The 21,471-nt window shown below is 36.9% G+C and overlaps 1 protein-coding gene across 1 annotated transcript in view; it reads left to right on the forward strand.

Moving 5' to 3' along the window:
* The window catches only part of CLINT1 (clathrin interactor 1), a 48,507-nt gene extending 27,405 nt beyond the window's left edge, over nucleotides 1-21,102 (forward strand). Inside the window, exons 5-12 of the mRNA XM_032196796.1 lie at nucleotides 702-866; nucleotides 4,398-4,572; nucleotides 8,173-8,407; nucleotides 9,385-9,466; nucleotides 13,769-13,846; nucleotides 17,740-18,035; nucleotides 18,675-18,879; nucleotides 19,360-21,102. Coding sequence (XP_032052687.1) covers nucleotides 702-866; nucleotides 4,398-4,572; nucleotides 8,173-8,407; nucleotides 9,385-9,466; nucleotides 13,769-13,846; nucleotides 17,740-18,035; nucleotides 18,675-18,879; nucleotides 19,360-19,721 — 1,598 coding nt within the window. The 3' untranslated portion in view covers nucleotides 19,722-21,102. The remainder of the gene's footprint in view (nucleotides 1-701; nucleotides 867-4,397; nucleotides 4,573-8,172; nucleotides 8,408-9,384; nucleotides 9,467-13,768; nucleotides 13,847-17,739; nucleotides 18,036-18,674; nucleotides 18,880-19,359) is intronic.
* Nucleotides 21,103-21,471: the final 369 nt, after the last annotated feature.

Consider the following 21,471-nt stretch of genomic DNA (forward strand, 5'->3'; position numbering starts at 1 on the left):
TAATAACAACAGAACCAACACAACATGAGTGTTCGGGTTTATATTAAAATATGCACTAGAGACTGGTCCCCTGTGGTGTCCGTAAAGGAATAGCTTTAATCATATGGGAAGAAAAGGTTAGAGCTCCAAAACACACACATCTGTTTGAAGCTGGGTTTTTTTCCTCCCACCAAATAATATTTACAGTGCAAAGGCAGCAAGGCCAGTGTGTGTTTTGAATGTGAAAAAGGCTGGGAAAGGAGCACGCTTAGCTTGTAGTACATCCCAACTGAAAGCACTTTTTCAAAAATTCAGTTTTGCAATAAGAGTGAGTTCATGCAATTAAAGTTGTAAAAGCTGTACCAAAAAGGCTTATGTTCGGGAGGGTTAAAATATTCAGTGGAAGATATAATCTCTGTCTCAGTCTTCGAGCTTTTCAATGTTTCAACAGCAGTTAGATGTTTTCTAAATATCATACCATTCATTGAAAACTGTCATTTATCTAGGGGTGAAAATTTGTGTTAAAGCAAAATATTTGACCCCTTTAAAACAGAAACAGCAGACCTTGGTACCAGTAAGGTCTTTCACTTTGATTGCTCTGTTCATAATTGAAGTTTTCTTACCAGTTTGTGATGCTCAATATCGTTGCCTCTGATTTATTTTCTTTTCCCGTTTTTGCTCCTGCCCCCCCTCATACTCTTTATCCTACATTATCTATACAGATGAAAATGGGAAAGACCAGGGTATAAATATACGCCAGAAGGTTAAAGAAATGGTTGAATTTGCTCAAGATGATGATCGACTTCGGGAAGAAAGGAAGAAAGCGAAGAAGAACAAAGACAAATACATCGGTGTCTCTTCAGACAGTGTTGGAGGGTTCAGATACAGTGAGTACTAACTAGGCTTTGTTGGTCAAGAATTGACTACCTGGACTCTCAATGTAGCTTAGATATGCAGAAGAAAACCAGATAACTACTAACAAATTTCTAAGATGTTCCTTTGGATGTTTCTTCTTTATATTTCTTTAACTGTCAGTGTTGATAATATTATCAAATAAAGCCTGTATTTCTTCCCCCCCCCCCCCCCAATATATATATCTAAATGAAGTACTTCAAAAATCTTTTTTCCTTTGGCAGACTTTTCAGTATGTGGGTGGGTTTTCAGGTAAATTAACTAAAAACACAAGTGACATTGATGCACTGGTTTAGCCAGAACTTAGCTATTCTGTTTTTAGCCTTAGGCAGAGCCTCACTGAGAAATGCATGCTGCTGTAGCAGAACTAGATAAATAGGTGCCCTTGTAAGTCAGGGTTTCTTAGTCTTTCTGTAATTAAAAAAAAAAAAAGTGATCTTTCCACCTCCCACAGCACAAGAATATTGATCCACCTATGCCTGCCAACCTCCTTTAGAATCACTGTTTAATTTGGGTTAGGGCTTTGGGGGCATTAATGCTGTTTGGGTGAAACAATGTAAATATTATGTCCCATTAGACCTTTTGGTTTCCCATGTCATGCTGTTTGAGTATTTGAAAGGTATCTGTGCATTATCACATTATTATTATTATGTGTGTTATTATGGATTCTGATGTCTGCTAGGCCTGTATTTAAATATGTGGCAGAGCTTATATATCAGCAGTTTATCAATACAGTTATCACTGTCTTGGTTTGTGTTTTTAAAACCTTTGAATAGCAGTGTAGGTCCCATGTGCTTTTCAGAGGAGGGTTCCCGGAGGTAATACTGAATTTACTTTATATAGCCCTCCTAAGCTCATGGCTAGATGTTGTACAGCAAACCTTATGTGCAGGCTGGAAACTTGGTGCATAGTGCTCACCCCTAAATCCTAGAGAACTGTAGCTGCTGGTGAAGGGGTCATAGTTAACACCAGAAAGTTATTTCTAAACTTACCTTTAAAACAAATACTTACAAACACTTTTTAATTATTTGTAGCAGGGAGCTGAATTTGAACCTGTTTTTATGTTGATGTATCCCAGTATGTCATCCATGATCCAGCTATCAGTCCTGAAATGTTTGTGTTTTCTTTGGCCCAAGTGGATCTTTGGGTTCTCTTAATAAGAGATGTTTCCCCAGGTCTCAATGGCACAAAGCTTTGGTTTGCTAGAATCAGTAACTGCTTTGAGAGAAGGCTTTAGGATGAGATGTGAGTAGGAACTGTGTATGACTTAGACTTCACCTGCAACTCTTCAGTTCTGTGCATTTTTTTTTCCCTCTTCTTCACTTTGAGCCTTGGAAAATTAAAGGCTTACTCTCTCCTGCCTTTGACAGGTTACTTCCCCATGTTCCTCTATTCTCCCTTCTCGTCATATGCAGAGTAGATAGAAATCTCCATCTCCATGGTAGGATATGTCTTTATTATATTGTTACAGGTTTTTGCCTACTTGCTTGGAACTCTACCGATTCTCTCTCTTCAGGAAATTCTTATGAGTCACTTCATCTGTACTTTTAAGTACGCGCCCCTCTGTTCTTTCTCTGAGCTTTTCTTTTGACTTACTCTGTACAGAGTCGTGATCCATCCCCATGTGCAGGGTAGATTTTTCTCCATATGTTCTTAAGTTATCATTCAAGTTTCTGAATTCAAAGGACTCTCTCTTTCCTTTGTTGTATATTTCATTTTTGTGGTAAAGGATCTTTAATTTTCCCCTCATTTGTTGAGTGAAGTTCTTAAAAATCTTCCCAGCAGCACAAAACAAACTTTCTTTCCCAGGTCAGACTTCTAAGCTAAAAAATTATAGTTACTTAAATAGAAAATGCTTGTATTTCCACAGTTCTCCTTAGTTCTTTTTGTCCTGATGAAAATACAGAGTTCTCAGTTTTAAGTCCTTTTTTTAAAATTCATATCTCACAAGAAAACCTTTTAATGGAATCTCCATTAAAATGCTGGAGAACCTGACATAGCTGAAATAAGGCCATTTCACTCTCCTGCAAAATTTAACAGTAGTATATTTCTAACTGTTTCTCCTTCTCCAATGACAGAGATCCCACTGAGTATCCAGCTGACTTCTAACAAAAGCGCAATGTAGAAAAAGTTTGTCAGTCTTTTATGGATCTAAACAAGATATCATTGGAGATTTGCATTTATCTCTTTGATAAGAAAATAGACCCTATTATATCTCAAATTCTGCACCTTGTAGTGCTGGAATCATCATTTTCTTTTTATTTCAAATGGCTTAATTGAATACATTTTGAACATAACCTGAGATGCAATAATTTTTATGTAATTTGAAGTATCAATTTTCTCACCTTTCTTTCTGTCTAGTGTTCAGTTTTACCCAGCTTAAGGAATAAAATCTTTTAGTGTTTTACATTTTTCAATAGTAAGAACAAACAACAAAAAACCACACCCTTGTTGCATGGGTGTGATGGTCCAAAATATAAAAACGCTCATGTCTTAGTGTTGTCTAGAAACTGAGCTATACTGGGTTGTTTTATATACCTATATTCTCTGCTGAAGGTCTAGTGTAAGATCCCAACGCTAGTTATTAAAGTATGCTGTGGTTCTGATAGTTAAGTTTGTTAGAATTAAGTGCTGTCTTTTAAATTAAACTTGGGTTGTTTGAGTATGTTTAAGCCCAAGCTTTAGTCTTAAAAAAAAATAAAATAAAATAAAAAAAAAAATCTTAATTTGATTGGACAGCAAATGTACTAATTCTAAGTAAAACCGTCAGCTGTTTGCAAGCTTTGTGTGATGGTCTTGATTACTGGAATAGAAGGAGAATACATGTAAATGATATCTGTAAGGGTTCAGTAAAGATGTTCAGGGTACTCAGTGGCTGAAAAGGTGGGTTGCTTTACTGCTTCCTTTTAAAAGAACCTTTTATTTGTACACTGAGCATGGAAAAGAAAGAGCAAAGCTATCATACATTTCATGCTTGTCTTTCAATATTTTGGCACTATGCTTTTATCTGTTCGTGTGTCTCAATGTATAAATGTTTGTCTTACCTCCCAAACACACAGGTTAGCCAAGAATGAAATATCATGTGTTAAATGACTGTTACAAAGCTGGCATGCCCCATTTCTGAAAAGCTGCTTATTTGTAGCCGGGGTTGATTGTACTTCTTGTGCCTCTCTGGCAGAATCCTGCAGAATCACAGAATTGAAGGGGTTGGAAGGGGATATTATCAGTATCAGTATTCTGATGTGCTGTGTCGTGCATTAAAGTTGTGTGGCTGTCATAAACAAAAGTCTTTGATTCTGCATTCCTGCCACTTAATGATTGGCATTACGTGCTGTGCCTTGCTGTAATAATGTTGATTCAGCACTATGGGAGCTTTCAGTTTGCTTTGAAAACCTGTGAGCTTTATGTTTCCAGGGGAGGGAGGCTTAAGAGTGATTCAGAAAACACTACGGGCATTTATTTGCTGTTACCTTTAGTATTTTTTTTAATCTTAATGCCTTACACAGGTGAAAGATATGATCCTGAGCCCAAGTCAAAGTGGGATGAAGAATGGGATAAAAAACCTGCGTTTCCATTCAGTGATAAGTTAGGTGAGCTAAGCGACAAAATTGGAAGCACGATCGATGATACCATCAGCAAGTTCCGAAGGAAAGATAGAGAGGACTCTCCAGAAAGGTGCAGGTACTAGAGTCATTTTAACATGGATTTATTCTGTGAAATTGTTATTATAAAGCTCCTTGACACTGCTGATTATTAGTTACAGTCTGCTGCCATTCTTCATGTGGAAACGTGTGTGGGGTCAATACTTGCTTCTCTTAGGAAGCTCTTGCTGGCCTCTGGGAATCACATAGCTCTGTTGATAGTTAACTGCTGTTGGCTGCCTTCCATTATAGCCCCTAGCTTAGATGCCTGCTGGCAAAGCAGGGAATTTGGCTGAAGTTTCTTAATCTTTTGCTTGTCTCAGCATTTCAGTGGTCTTTCTTGAGTCAGTATACCTGAAGCTGTCGTTTAATGTTACAGTTACTCTGAATGCTGAAGTGCTAAAGGAGGAGATGATGATAATAGTAATTTGCTTAGATCTGTCTTGACATCATGTATCTTCCCTGAGCCATCTCAGGAAGAACAGACTGCAGGTGACTTACTTGAAAAACATTTAAAAAATAAATTAAAAAAATTTGAACCTTCTTAAGAAACTTGTATTTTACATATGGCCTCTAAACATTTTGAAGTAAGAAGGAAAACCTACCCTGCTTTGCCTGCAGAAAGAGCTTTAAAAGCATCACTCTTCAACAGGTGCATTGAATTTTATTATCTGGAGTTCAAATTCGAGCTTAAGAGTCTGAAAGCACTGCAGAGGAAGTGTTTAAGCATATTGAAATAATCCCCTTTGGGAAACATTTTAATTTAAATTTGCAAGGAGAATTTAGAGGTATTTTTAACAGGAATACGTTCAAATTTCTGTGCGTTTATATACGCAGACATACATATGCATATGTTACAAAACTTGAGCAATTTTATAGGAAAATAAAAATAATTACAATGGTAGCATTTCCAAGAAGAAGACAGTATAGTATGGCCTTCTTACCAGGACATTAATAAATATTGAAACTGGTTTTCTTTTCACGCATCTGGGTTCCCTCTTAGAATTTACTATCAACAGACTACAAAGAAGAAGGGATCCGAAGTACACAATTTCACACTTAACCGTGATGTATCACAGTGTGCTTTTCTGTCCTTACCTTTGAAATGTGCCATAATGCCTGTACAGCTGACTGGCCACAGTTCATGTAGACAATGTGCAGTAAACTTCTTAATCTTGCTACTTTTGCTTTATTTCTGAATGACTTGTGGAGATACAAAGCCTTTCACCTTCTAGTGTTTCAGACAGTCCTTTCTGCAGTCTCTTCACTCGGAAGGGTGACTGGGTGGTGATACTCGTTCATCTGGCAAATGTGCTGTTGTTATGTTCTGTTGTTTCTAGCTTAATAGCTTTATAAATCATTTTCTTTAGCACTGTAAAACCAATAAAAGTCTTGAAGCACAAAATATGAATCTGACTTGCACATCTTCAGGATGGTTAATGGAATTCAGATGGCACAACCTTTACCTCCAATATACGCACTAGGAATACTTGGCCCAACTTCTGGCTTTCTGACTACTTGCAAAGCTGGCAGGAAGCTGGCAGTTTCCATTGAAGAAAAAATGCTTGAAGTAACTAAGAACTTAACTTGTGATATAGCTGGCTTGAGTTTATAGAAGATTTTGGTGAAATTGCTGTTCACGTAGCTAACTGGAGTGAACTAGTCTGTGTTTTTCTTTGGTTTCTGGAAGTTGCAATGATGCACTTTGCTTGTAACTTTTAATTACTTGCTACAGTGCAAGCTGTAAGCTTTATTTTTGACTTAATTCTACAATTTTCAGTTAAAGCACTGTAATTTTACTATCCTGAGCATGGTAAACACTTCAAGGGAACATTAATCTGTAATGTTTGATTGCTGTTAATGCGAAGGTTAAGGAACACTTCAAAACTGTCTCACGAGATCTGTTTTTCACTGGTACAAGTTGTCATAGAAAACTGAGTATTGTAATTTTGGCCTGCATTCTGGCATATATATATATATATATATATTTAACTTCTTTTCTCCAAAGCTTTTAGACACTTAGTGTGACTTAGCAGATACAAAATAAGATCACTAAAGACTCACCCCTTTCCATTCTTACGTTGATCAGACTTTAGTTATCAATCACTTGTCAACCTACAGAATGTGTGCGTGGACCAGGCAGACTCTGCAGTGATGATGAGAATTACATTGCAGCAGGCTGCAATAGACTTGGTTGTGATGTCCTGATCTTAGATGTGTTCAACACATGTCAAAGGCAACATTAATTCTGAAAGCCTTGGAGGAGTATAGATGTGTGCTAACATGAAAATCAGCCTTGTTTGGAGGCTCGTTATTAAATCCTGATGTCATAATTGAAAAATGAGGTTAGTGTCCCATCTTATTTATTTTGCACATAGCATATGTGCAGAAATCCAGAACTGGAACAGCAGTAGCCTGCTGTTGCAAGCTGAGGTTGAAGTGCATTGGAAGTAGGAGCTTAGAAGATGTTTGAGTTCACTTGTCTGTATAAGGCTGGTTCAAGCAAATTCCAGTAGTCACTAGGTTGGCCTGCAGATATTTTAAAAACGTTGAGCATTTACCTTGGCTAATGGTAATGAATAGAGCCATCCCCAGTGGTGAGAAGGAAGTACGCATAGAGGAGTAAGATGCCTCCAGTGTATTCTGAAAAGCACACTATTGTTAACAGAGAACAAAGGCTACCCTCCAGAGTATATTGCAGTTACTGTCATATTCCCACTGACAAAGGGACAGCCTTTCTTAAATTTTGCAGTTTTTGTATTCTAATGCATTATTAAAATATAAAAACCTTCTACTTTCAGCTGTGTTGCTAAGGGAATTACTATTTCAAAATACTTTTCAATATATTTAAGCTTTCTCTACAGCAATTTTCACTGTTGTGTACAAATCTTATCCTGATGATTACAAGCAACATGACTTATTGAAGGAGCAATTGGTTTGCTTGTGAAAGGCTGAATTGTAAGAGTAGAAAACGTAACAGATTAAACAGATATTGCACAGTGACATCTAAAAAGTTTTCACCTGAAATGGTGATGCTCTTATTCTTTTACATTTTGAGAATAAATGTGTGTTTTATGGAAAATGAATAGTATCATTTTAGTGCATAATTCTGTGAACATTTTTTCTATAAACATTCTGAAGAAAATAAAATCCCATTTATCTGGAAGGGGAAATGAGTTTAAATAGGAATGGTGCACTTGAAATCTGAAAGATAATGCCTGTATCTTGTGCGCTGCTTTCTGGTTGTTGGGGTAAGTAATGAGCAGACTTGCCAACTAAACTTTTTGTTGCTGAAGTGTTACATAATGTGTGTGGGAGTTCCTGTCAGAAGGTAATTAAGTGTGCTGGATTTAAGCCGTGATTTCCTCTTAACCTCTGCTGTGGACTTGCAGTTAAGATTTAGCAAAATATCTGCTTCTCTTATGTACTATAGGTGCAGTGCTATACACTCTAAGATGTGTTATGTAAGGATAAGACATTAGTTTTCTCACATGTAGGAAGTATCATTTTATTTTGTGCATTATGAACCATCACTACAAGGAATTGCAGTAATCAGAACTCTTGTGTCTTAAGCCAAGTGTCTGCTGAAGTAACTGGGAAATCCATTGTGAATGGTATTTTATCACTTGTGTTTTTCTAGTGACAGTGATGAGGAAAAATCACGAAGAGGTAAATCTCCCAAAGCTGAATTTAAAGATGAAGAGGAGACTGTGACAACCAAACATATTCATATTACACAGGCTACCACGACCATACACAAACGTACAGCAAATCCTTCAAAAACCATTGACCTTGGAGCAGCAGCGCATTATACAGGGGATAAAGCAAGTCCAGAACAGAATGTTGCATCTCATACTGCACAGCCTACGGCAAAGGTGAGATGACAGAGTGAAATAAAATATGACTTTGGAAACTGTTCTTCTAAACGCTGAGACAACTTAGTTTAGAAATTGAATTTTTTGTTACATAGCATTCAAGGGAACCGTTCTATCAAAAATAGGCACGTGGGGTTTTCAAAGGCGGTGAAACCAGCTGTTTAGTATTTGATCTGTAATTTAGCTAGGTTTCAGAGACTGGCTTCAGAGACAAACCTCTCATCTCTACAAAGCACTCATCTTAAATGACTTTGTGTTTTGATTTTTAGTCTGTTTCAAAATCAACCAACAACATCGCAAACAGCTGCACTTTGAACTGTGTATCTCATATGCAGTATTTTAAAATTACATATCTTTTAGGTTCTTCTCTAAGTTACTGTAGGTAGTACAACTAACATTTTCACAAGGTCATACCAAATTGCTTGTGTGAGCGCAGTTTCCTCGTTTTCTGAACTGGCGTGAACTGGAGCTGTCTGTTCAGCATGTCTTAATGTCAGCTCTGACTCAGTAACTTTCACAGGAAGTTCTGTTATGTTATGCTTACGTTTATCAAACAGGGCCCTGGTTTTCCTCATGCATCTGTATAGATAACATAGCGGAGCTTAAGGGAACCCTTGGTTACATGGAGTATTTTGTCCTACTTTTAATTTCCTCACTCTTTATGAGGAGTGATTGATTGTTAATCATCGTGGAACAGATAAAGTGCAACTCTTCTTCTTCTGACTTGCTTTTAATGTCAGTCGATGTAAAAGGAGTTCTGCAAATGTCGATATTTCACTCTGCTGCTGTTATTGTAAAGGCAGAAATCTTATTTTTGAACAAATGATGGTTCTGTCCAGTGCCGTTTTTTGATTCTTCATATGACAGAAATGAATTTGCAATTCAAAAGGCAGGAACCTCTATAGGATGCACTAGCCATTTTTTTGTTTAGAAAGAATTGGGGGTTCAAAAGATTAACTGTGTGATTTCGTCTTCAGGCTTCTGTACCCTCTGGCAGCAAGTCATCTAATGACCTGGTTGATCTGTTGTTTGATGGAGTGAGCCAGCCAGCCTCAACAGGTTAGTGCATTTTTTTGTTGTCTTAATGTATATTCTGATGCACCAGTTTTGATGATAAACTTGTATGATGTTCCACAGATAAAGTGGAATAGATAAGCTGATAAACTAATACTCAAAAATTTAGAGCTGCCTAGAACCTTTTGCAGCAAAGTATTGTAAATGTTATTGCATGGGATTAATAAAGTTAGCAGGACAAAGATTAACTACCAGACCAGTCAGAAGCTGTTTGTAATGCAATTAATTATAATTAACTCTAAAAGCAAGTGCAATCAATTCACATTTAAGCGTTTCTCATAGTGCAATTCAAAGTCTGGACAGCTAGAAATGGATGAAATAGCTACCTAAAGGTAAACGTGTTCATTGTAAAAGACGTCCCTTCAGACTCTTAAGTGTGCAGTTGAATTTAAGTCCGTTAATGCTCATAGGGACTTACTCTTACACTCTCAAATTGCAGTTTCTTTTTCAGAGTATGCTAAATATCAGTGCATTGTATACAGGATTGAAACAGGGATTTGGGAGTTTAGTTGTTTTGCTTATTACAAGTCTGCAAAGTTTTAGGTTTTTATTGTGCTTTCAGGTTCTTTTAATACTAAGTTTTGATTGCAACTAGCATGGAAGAGAAAAGGGACTTCCATACATTTATGGCCTAACAGTTAGAAGAGTAAACAGTGAAGAGAATTTTTATTTAAAGATCACTTTGAATAGAGAATTAAATGCTTACGTGTTTTTATATATATAGAAACCTTTCATATAACTTTTCTCCATTGCAAAGAAGCAAATTATGTTATTAGAAATGGGATCATAGTCATATATTTGTGGAAGTCTGTATATGTATGTCTAGTGCACCACAGATAGTCAGCTCCACCTTCGTTTTAAAGAAGCTGTAAAATTGTGTGAGACTTTGTTCTAAAAAGTGGGAATCTAGTGGCTTGGGGTCCCATGTGGCAAGGTGGCTGCATTTACACATGTATAAAGACTACTTTTTACTTAATTCTATTTAAAATTGTTGTTTCTGGGTGTACTTTAATGGATATCCATGTACTATGCCACACTAGATAATCTTATAATAAAATATTTTTTTTCTGAGTAAATTCAGCATTATGGGCGGCACCATATGCAACAATTCCTTTCAGCACTAGGATACCAAAGTGATACCTCTGCAGGAATGTAGTAGAATATAAAATGCATCAAAATTCTGTTAGAGGGGAGGGAAATAGTCACTGCAATTTCTGGGTAATCTCAGCCTCAGAGATCTGTCTTAATCTTTTCTATTTCTTGTAGCTTTGAAACTATTTACTTTCCCCAAAATAAGTGTACAAAATTGTGTTCTGATTTTATATAAATACAAGTTTATATTTATGCAATATAAAATTGACATCACAAAAATAATAAAAATATTTTATAATAATTCCTGATGGTTTAGAAATACCATTCATGCTTCTTTTCTGCGCAAAAGCTACAAATTTAAGGAGCAATGTATTTTGTTTTATTTAGTTAACTTTATATACAGAGGTGTTTATGTACTTAGGATTTACTACAGTTTGGTGGAATTTTAAGATCCAGGATCACAACCACTACCCCTCATCAATACTTTAAACTTCAATACCCAGATTTTAAGGCCTTTGTTCTCTTGATTATAAAAAGAGATGGGAGCCCTTTTGGTTTTACTGTTTATATACATAAGTCTGTGTCTGTATATGTGTATATACAAGTTGTGTTAAGAATAGACATTTTTCAGTTCAAATTGAGCCTCTCTGTATTTCAAGGAGAGGTAAAGTGCTTTGACATTACAGCATATTTGAATCTTTTATCAGTTTGGTTCTCCGTAGCAAGCCCTTCTTTTGCCTTTTTGATTTTTTTTCTTTTTTTTTTCCCAAAGCAGCATTTAGAAATGGTGTTGAGAAGAGGCGTATTACCAGCTGGCCCTGCTAAATAACCTCTCTTCTGACCTGGGAAGGCAGATGGAAAGGGTTCATTTATAGTGACAGATCTCGCATGGGAATCTTTGAGGATAGCTCATGTTGAGAAGATTAGCACTGTCCTTCACGTGCAGGTCACTTGTTATGACCACTGTTCCTTGCAGCACAGGGTGTGGGAACATTCCCAGTGTCAAGCAAGACACAGGGAAAGGGTCACACACAGCCTTTGATCTGTCCTGTGAAGGAGTTGGCAGGGAAGTCATGTGAATTCAGGGAACTCAGAATTTGCTTATCTTTGTATTTTTAGGTGCAGAGATGTCGAAGAAAGTTGGTGAAGCTTGGGGGTTTACAGGTTACTGAAGGAACACAATTTGTACATAAGGGGAGATGCCATGAAGGAGGAATCTGAGGAGTTGTAGAATGTGTGAATAGACCTGCTGGAAGTAATTTTTTGGTGTTACTGGAGACTAGGTTCTTTAATCTTAGCCGGTGATACCTTTTTTTTTGTCCAGAGTTGATGCATTCAGCTTAAGCTTTTCTATCTTCCTCTGGAAGTCAGTTTCATTTGAAAACATGCAATAGAGTTGGAGAAAAAATTGACTTGGCTGAGAATGTTAAGGTGTTATTTTGGGTTTGAACCTAGTTGTTTTTAAAATGAAATTAATCACTAGATGCTTTGACAAACAACCAAGGGGATAGTAAGTGTAGCATGAGAGCTTGTTTCTGCTTTAAGATGTGGTCCGATAAAATTTGAGTGTGGTATCTCTGCTCATAAACCTTCAAACCATTACTGTGTCCATCTCAGAGTTCAGAACATGTGATGGAAAAATTACTTGAAAACGTTCATTGCGGTAGACAAAGCCGTGTGTTCATCAGAGCACATTTTTAGCTTGATATTTCACTGGCTTATCCTCCCCTTTTCATTCATAATTTGCATTCAGTATAAAACTTCTGTATTAACGTATGAAAGGTGCTTATTACATCACTTCAGAACGTGTGTTGAAGAAATTTCTTAACTTTGGAATCTTCTCCCTTTTGAAAAGGTGGTGAAATGGTTTTAGTAGTGCTATATTTCTGAAAATTTAAAGAGACTGTCCTTGCATTCCCTTCTCTTGTTCTATACCATATGCTGCAGGAAGAGATACTTCCCCTTGGAAGAGCAGTCGCCTTCCTAGCAATGTCTACAGTAAAATAACGTTAAAAAGAAATACAAGTATGCATGTATTAGAAAGTGAATGGTTCCTTTTATTACTGCTAGCCATTTATTAAAAAGGAGATGGTTCTAGTTTAATTAACCCAGTTGAGAGTAGCAGATGGGGCAGAATGTCTTGCAGCGATAAGACAATTCAGAAATGGCACCAGATGTTGGAAGCTGTCCCTGGTGGTGTTTGAGTGCAGCACAGATGTTCCAGTCCCACCTGGCTAGTTTCTAAGCACTGCAGGCTAAGCAGCTGTGATGTAACCTATATAATGTACGCATAACACTAAAAGCAAAATAATTGAACTGCTGCAGCTTCTTCTAAGGGTAGGACTGTTTGGAGGTGAAATCTTTGAGGACAAACAAATAAGGTCAATTTCTTAGTTTTTTGGGTCTGTGGAGTAGCTAGTTAAAAGCAATAGTGAGGATAATTGACAGATTTGTTGTAAAATATTTCTCATGTATTTAAAGGAAAAAAGCTTTCTAGTATATGATTCTTAAATCTTCTGTTTCTATATATTGGCTGTGTTTTTTTTGTGAAAAAACATGCTACGTTCAAAAATTGTTAATTTATTTGCTGTATACGGATGTCTGGTAGGAAAACTTAATGTTCATGCTGTAGAAAGGATGCAAAGATCTTAAAAAATAAAAAAGGCAATCACAAACACAAGCCACGTCCTTGAGATTCCAATTCAAGATTACTGTAAAATCATTCATGCTTTAAGTAACATAAAAAATAAATATAAGATTATATTTAATTTTTCATAGTAAGCATAATAAATTAACTCTTTTTACAATGAGAATGTTTGGCTTTTATATAAAAAAAACTTCCAAAGTTTTATTTTCACAAACTGTCAGACTAGCAGCATCCCTTGTTAGGAGAACCCTTTCTAACCTTTTTATTCTTTTTAAATTTATTTTTAGAGATATCAAGAACTCGGATCTTAAGAAAACAAAACTGCAAAATCTGCAGTGTAGTTGGAAATAATCCAGTTTATTGTTGCTCAGGCTTGTATAAATATAGTATGGTGAAGAACAGGAAAACCATTGTGGACTTATGGAGCAGAATCAATAAATCCATCCTGCTAAATACAGGACAGCTTTTCTTCATAAATTCTGCATGCATTTATTGCAATGTTTTTTTGTAGAGGCCTTTAACGGCATTTGACTTCCTTCTGTCTCTAGGTGGATCAACTGACCCATTTGGAGGATTTGCTGATTTTAGTTCAGCTGCTGCTACAGCAAGTTTCCCATCATCGCAAGGTAGGATTAATTTACAGATTAAAATGCTGTTTAAGGTCAGAGAGAGGGGAAGAGATGCCACGTGCCGTTATTGAACGTCATTTCTCTTTCCAAGGCAAACTCTGTTTGTTTAACTGGACACAAGTGTTGATATTGAGTAAGGAAGAGATCTGTTGTCTAGCACAGCACTAAGCACTTGTCTCATGGGCCTAAAACTCTTTATCAACTCTATTTCAGAAAAATGTGGTAGGGGTTCCAAATACATCCTTGTTTACTTAAAAGCACATAATAAAACTTAGTTGCAAAATTAGATTTGGAGTTTTGCTCTAACTGAAACAAAATGTGACTAAGTAAAACCTGAAACAAACAAGTGTGGGTCTAAATGCTGGCTGAAGAGTGCTCACTAAACATCATAGAGCCCAGCACACCCCACTTCTGTAATAGTAGGCAGAGCTGTCCTAACTGGCGTTCTACAGTGATGAATGCTTCAATGTGATAGTATCTGTGTTTCCAAAACGACTGGAAAATTGGCTGTAGTCATAGGACTATTCAAATTATTAATCATCCCAGTCTTCCCAGTGCTTTGTGAGAGAGTATTCAACTATTTTCAATAAAAGGTAGTCATTTTTCTAATACTTCAACTAACAGTTTGCAAGCTTTTCAGATACAAGTAGGTAATTAAGGAAAGAACCTACTAGCTGCTCGTGGCTGGGGGGAAGGACTTGGATGAGGTGCTTGATAGTCTGCTTTGCTCGATTGTGGTAGTGCTGACTGTGAACTGAGAAGTACACAGAAGGTCTTACACTGTTTTTTATAGTTTCTAAATACATACAGAGTTCGGATTGGTCTTAAGAACTTTCAAGACAGGCAGAACAGTAAATTAAATGGGTAAGTTGAACAAAAACAAAAGAATCACGTTCAATGGAAAATAGGAGCTCACTTGTGCTAGAAACATGAGATACCCTCAGTTCCCATCTGTCTCCTAAGATTTAAAAAAAAAAGAAAAAAGTGTGCATCTCTAAACAATTACAAACTTTAATTATGTTGGCCTTGTCAGATTGCGTAATGAGGGAAGGCTGCAACAAGCTATTTCCAGTCTCCAATGCTGTCTGGGTTACTACTGGAAAACCTACATTGGAGGGGAATTCTGTCAAGGTGTGTGCTCCGTACACACCATATAATGTCATTGACTGATGCCTATATGCATTTGTGGGGTGAAGCTGACTAACTCTTTTATCTTGGCTAAGTAACAATTTATTTTCATTTCCCTTTTAAGAGAAACCTATTTAAAATAAAAGAGTGTGGATCTTGCTGAAGTCTGAGGTGAACAAGTCCCTGCCAATCAGAAGAGCAAGGTTTTTAGTAATGCTCACTAGGACAGCACTCAGTTTTGTCCTTGCCTGGCTGTATGGCCCACACTTCAGAGTTTTCCTGTGCCCAGGCAGCTGGCTCGGTGCAGTCATTTTGCTTGCAAACAGACAAGTTACTAGGTATACACAGCCACTGTTTGAAAAACAACACGCACAGAATTTCTCTTAAAGCTGGACTGGAAAAAATAAATGCTAAAAAGCCACCTAAAGCAATCAACTTATTTTTGGTCACGTGTTTTTGGAGCCTCCAGTGCTACCCAGGCAGAACAGTGCTGCAAATGAACACAGAGGAAAGGAAGCTGGCTATTTTTTGTGAAGTTAACTTGGACAGTGTTGGTGTTCTGTAGTGGGGTGATCTCAGTGAGAATGCAGGAATACATCTAGAATGTGGAAAGATCAGCAGATCTACCTGAGAGACAGCTTTTAGTCAGCATGTTTATAGTTCGTCATTTTTTTTTCACATGCTATGTTAAGAAAATGTACCGGACATGTATTAATAATATACCTTTAATTTACTTAGCAGGACAGAACTGCTATAATTTTTTCACAGGCTTTCTCACTCAAAAACAAGTTGTTTTGCAAACACAAAGCCGCCTACTATGCAAATAATTTGTGTGTTAATACAGCCTAAATTGATACAATCCTTTATCTGCATTAACATGATTAATCTATTCCAATCACCATTATGCAAGGGACAAGGAGTCCTGTAAAATGATTAATCATTCCTGAACAGCGTAAGCCCCTGTAGAAATCTTTTCCTTCTTGATTAATCATCTTTGAAGTTCTACTGAAGGGGCAAAGCCGTATACGTTTTATCCCCACTTCCATTATTGGTGCTCAGTGCACAGGTCTGAACGTAGATAAGTAAATGCTGAGTGTGCTTCTTCTAGGAGGAATATTTAAAGTAGGTTTTAATTTTTAATATGCAATACTAATTGAAATATTCTAATATAGCCCATGTTTGTGAGGGAGATCAAAGCAAATGTTCTAGCATGGCCCTAAGCTAATGAATATGAGTCTACTTGTGCAATGATATTGTTGGCAATACTTAGATTTTGTGAACGGTTTCACTCTCCTACTATTCTTTAAATTCTAATGTATTGATGAAGATAAAGATGATTAAGGGCTAAACGTTGATGGCTTTTCACATTCCATGTAATTTATTGCTGTTATGTTTTGAGTAGGTAGAGTGCAGTTGCAGAAAATTGCTTTGGGTGGCCATTATAGAGCTGGGCATTGTTTAGGTTAGGCAGTGGAAGCTGACACTAGATTCATCTGCTCCAGCTTTACGTGCTCAAATTTTTATTAGCTCATCTAAAGAAATTCAGAGGATGATTTACTGTTCATTAGAACTCGAAGTTCACTTCACATGGCAATGACATTGCTTGTGACTTAGCTCAAGTACCACAAGAATATCAGTGACATAATCAAAAAGCTGACCTGTACAATGGCCCAAACTTGGAACAAGATTCATGATGTAGGAATGAGAGCAGCTTAAATGGCATTGCTTTATTTTTAGCATCTCCTGTGGATGCTGTTTTAGTCTCTTATTCCCCTATCACTGCTCTGAAGTAATTCTTTTCTTTTTAATTTAAAAAAGCATTTTTAAGGGAGATAACATCTACTCCCATTTGATTCAAAGGTTATGAAATATTCTCAGTTCACTGGTTTGTATCTATGGACATGTGTGATCCTGAAATCAGTACCCGTGTGATTGTGTATAAACAACTTATACTGTTAGACACTTCATATCTCTCTCTGCATCTTACTGTGAATTGCTGTCTTTTTTATTAAAACACTTGTTTGCAAAAACCCTGGCATACTGAAATGAAACAGAGTAGCGATGACCTATGAGTTCAACAAAACTTCTGCTGAGAGATGTATTAGATCCAAAATTGAATTCAATTTCTGCTTTAAATCAAGGGACGCCTTGAAAACTTGATGTGTTTTGCACGAACACTTTATGGGATTGGACTATCACCTCAAATAAGAATTCCCTGGTAACTTGCTTTCAAAGCTTTGATTCCCTTCAACATTTTTTTTACATGAAGAGTTACTGATTTTATATAATGAACTCTGTGTTTTATCATAATGGAATTTGCATCATCAAGTGGCTCGTTCCTGACAGCGGTTCTCTCAGCAAATACCGGGGCTCTGAGCTAAGAAGGTGATAAATTTCCTCAAGTTCTAGGTTTGGTTTTGCCTGTTGCCTACACTCTCCTCTGAAGTTACCTTTCTTTCAAATTTTGTCTAAAGAAAACCTGTCCCTACTTGTTTCGTATCTACAGGTGACATGTTATCAAATGTCCTTCTTTCTGTGTATGGGTGTTTTCATATTTCCTTTGCTACCTTGTTAAAATTATTGGAATATTCATGAGAGGGAATGATGTCCAGATGGAAGTTCTACCTGCAGATGTTAATCTGGACAGACACAGATCAGCTCTCATTTGTTTCAGTTCATGGAATATGAGACTTGTTTAGTGCCTTTCTCTAAGCCTTCTACCTTTTCTTCCGTCTTCCTTCCTCTTCCAATGTTCCCTTCAGGTACAGCAACAAGTGGAAATGGAGACTTTGGTGACTGGAGTGCCTTCAACCAAGCTTCTCCTTGTCCTAGTGCTTCATCTGGAGAGCTCTTCAGCAACGTGGCACAGCAGCCAGCTATAGAGCTCTTCAGTAGCTCACAGCCAGCTGCTGGCCAGGCTCCAACTGCTTCAAATTCTGCAGATCTTTTTGATTTGATGGGCCCCTCTCAGACAACTATGACCTCTTCGCAAAGTATGAATTTCTCTATGATGAGCTCCAATACCGTAGGCATCGGTTTACCCATGTCAAGGTCACAGGTATGCAGCTGTTTGTACAATTTCCTAATCTTTTGCTTTCTCTTTAATGTTTTGTCTGAAAATGATAGAGTGGTCTCCTGAAAAGAAAATATAATAGAAATTCTAGAAAAGTTCTTGAAAAGCCTCTTTTTATGTGCCAGTCCTTTCTGAATACATTGCTGTATTAAGTGTTGCTGTTTTTCTGGGGAAGAAGGTTGATGTTTTAAACTTTACAGCCGAAAACCATCATCCACTGAATGTTACAGGTTTCCAGTCTGAAAGGGATGGAAGTGAGGACTAGCCGGTTGTCTCAAAATCCAGAGTTGACTGCTTACATGGAGAGTCATGGATTTTTTGGAAACCGTAGCAGGTTGATTTGGTATTAGGAGTTAAACATCAGTATGTCCGAGTTGAGAACTTGACTCTAGATGATCAATGTTATGCTAAATATGTGTTAGGGGATCTTGATACTGTTTTAACCCACTCTAATGGTGTAAGAGCAAATGGCAGCACTGCTTTGGAAGAGCTGAAGTTCACGTCTGAAAACAAAGCAATTTCAGTGTCTCCTTGTCTTCCGTGGAAAAATAAATACTTGTTGTTTAGTCCTGAAGCCTATTAGTAAATTGTTTCAGTGTATCCCAACAACTCCTTCTTTTCTAGCCTCTGCAGAGCGTGAACACTTTGATGCCGAAGCCTAATCCTCTTTATAATGCAAGCACAGAGATGGTCCAGAAGAACGCAAGCAAAACTCTACCTTCAACTTGGTCAGATCCCAGTGTAAATATCAGTTTGGACAATTTAGTACCTGGGATGCAGCCTTCCAAACCCCAGCAACCATCACTTAATACCATGATGCAGCAACAAAGTGAGTTATTGTTGATGCACTGTTTTGCTTTGCACACTGAGCTCTCCAGGGATTTAGTAAGCTGTCCTTGAGATGGAGTATTCTGCTAATTATTTTCCTACGTTGTCATAATTGTTTCTTAAACTACTGTGATGCTGCTGACACAAAAATGGTATTTTCTAAACAGAGCCTGACAAGCTAGGAGGCTGGTAACTGCATGTCTTTACTGTAGAGTTTATACTGTTGGCATATCTTGATTTCAGGCGTCCTTATTTCTAGAAGTTCTCTAGAATATGCGTAGTAGCATGTGTTGCTATCAAATGCTATTTAAAATTTGTTTTTAAATGTTTTCTGAGTCCTCACATGGAAACGAATGAAATAGCTACATTTTGGGCCATCATATCATATTCACAGCAGTGATTGCATAAGTTACTTAAAATAAATAGGACCTTCAAACAGAATCTGATTTACTATTTTTGCATCCTTTTTCTCCTCTTGCAGATATGCAACAACCTATGAATGTCATGACTCAAAACTTTGCAGCTGTGAACCTCAATCCTCAACCTAACATGATGCCTGTACGACCCCAGACAAGCCCACTGATGGGAGGGTCTGTTCCTATGGGGATTGGAATGCAGAGTGTGATGTCAGGTACGATGGGGATGACCTCCATGGGACCCACGCCTATGATGAACCAGGGAATGATGGGAATAAACATGAACATGGGATTGCCAGCTACAGGAATGGGTTTGACGGGCACAATAGGAATGGGAGTACCCAATATCTCTATGACCTCTATGACTACTGGGACTGTTCAACCCAAGCAAGATGCCTTTGCAAATTTTGCCAATTTTAGCAAATAAAGATTGTAAAAATAAATAAATTAAAAATAAATGGGCAGACTGAATGAAGGATTTTTAGCTGCACAAATATAGCTGGGGAAGGGATGGAAAACACTGATCAATACTACTTTTTTTTTTTTTCTTTAGCAGTTAAAGTATCTACATAAAGAACCAAAAGCTATTTTCTAAATGTTGAAATAACTAGTGTTCAAATTCTGGAGAGATGAAAGGTTCTTCTAAGGAATGTATTAGATGATTTTGCAAAATAATTTGTATTGAGACCATCAAAGCCTTTCCTAGGTAGAAGAACCAATTTTAACTTTGGGACTTGATGGAAGACTGGAATGGGGGTTGGGTAAAAATGTTTGAATCTAATTTTATACTTTTCTTTTTTCTTGAAGAGCTTGACTTTCTTTTCCCCCTCTCCCTGATCGCTTTGTCATAATTGGATCATTCCTTTTACTACCACTCTGAGTCCACAATTGAAGTCACTCAAGTACTATAATCAGTTTTTTATAAGAATATATATTTTTGTCCAAAAAATGGCTTACATATGTGATTATGGCTAATTCAAAGGGACCTGGAATGTATATATACTTTTGCTAATGTTCCAGTCGCACTGCTATATTACCCAAATTTTTATGGTAAACATCGTCTCTCAGCAATTTGGTGACCAATAGATTTTTGGGGCTTTACTTGCCTCTGTTATAACTGATATCCAGTGCAGGTCTGGGAGAAGATTTATCTGAGACTGCTGGAAGGTTTCCTTTTACAAAACTCCAGAAAATGCACTTTCTTGCGGTTTTTACAGTGGCAGTTAGCATCCTTTTTACCACCATTATCCCTATGGAGCCACTGGTTTACAGTGTCAGCAGCAGTCTGAAAGCAAAAATGTTTATTTTTTGCATCTTTACAAAAATAACAAGGCAGATTACACCGTGTTATGTAAATCTATAACCCGACCTAATCCAACAGCATTGAATCTTAGCTTTCATACAACCCTTGGTGATTCTTTTGTGTAAATATGGCATTTAGCAGCTGTGGAATCCAATAGAGGAGTAAAATATATATATTAATAAAGGAAACCTGTAGCAGTCAAAGATTTTACTGACTTACTGAAAACAAAAGAATGAATTAAGATTTTGGGGGGGTTTTGTTTTTTCTTCTGTAATTCTGCATCTAAGTTCACATGAATCATGGTTCTAGAATCTGGAATACAAAGACATCGTTATATTCACAAATTGGGAATATTGGTAAGAATAAGCACTATACTGTAGGTATGAAATTTATTGCCTCCCTTTTCTTATGTTGGATTTTTTTATTATTAAATTGATAAAACTTTGTTTTCATTGTATTCATAATGTTCTGTTATACATAACATTAAAATGTTCATTAAAATCAATGTTGGGCTGCTTTGCCTTTCATTCCATTTGACGTTTATGAGAGCATTTGGGAAAAAAAATAATTATAATTTGGGCAAAGTAATTTTTATAAATAATTTAAAATTGTTTAATGACTTCTTATCTGAAGCCTTTCCTATCTGGCTCTACTGTTAGGAATTAAAAATGAAGCAGGCAAGATATCCTGACCCGCTCCAGCCTTGCTAATGCTCCATCTACAACATTTCTAATTAGGCAGAAATTCATGTACTTCAGCTAAGTGGTAATGAAAAGTGATTCATTTGCTGAATAAGAGATGAGAGTGAGTGTAATTAGCTGACTGCGGTTTTTAATCTTTCAACAATTCAATGTGTTTAAATTAGTTTCAAAGA

This window comes from Aythya fuligula, chromosome 14 (genome assembly GCF_009819795.1).
Source record: "Aythya fuligula isolate bAytFul2 chromosome 14, bAytFul2.pri, whole genome shotgun sequence".
In the NCBI taxonomy this organism is placed as follows: Eukaryota; Metazoa; Chordata; class Aves; order Anseriformes; family Anatidae; genus Aythya; species Aythya fuligula.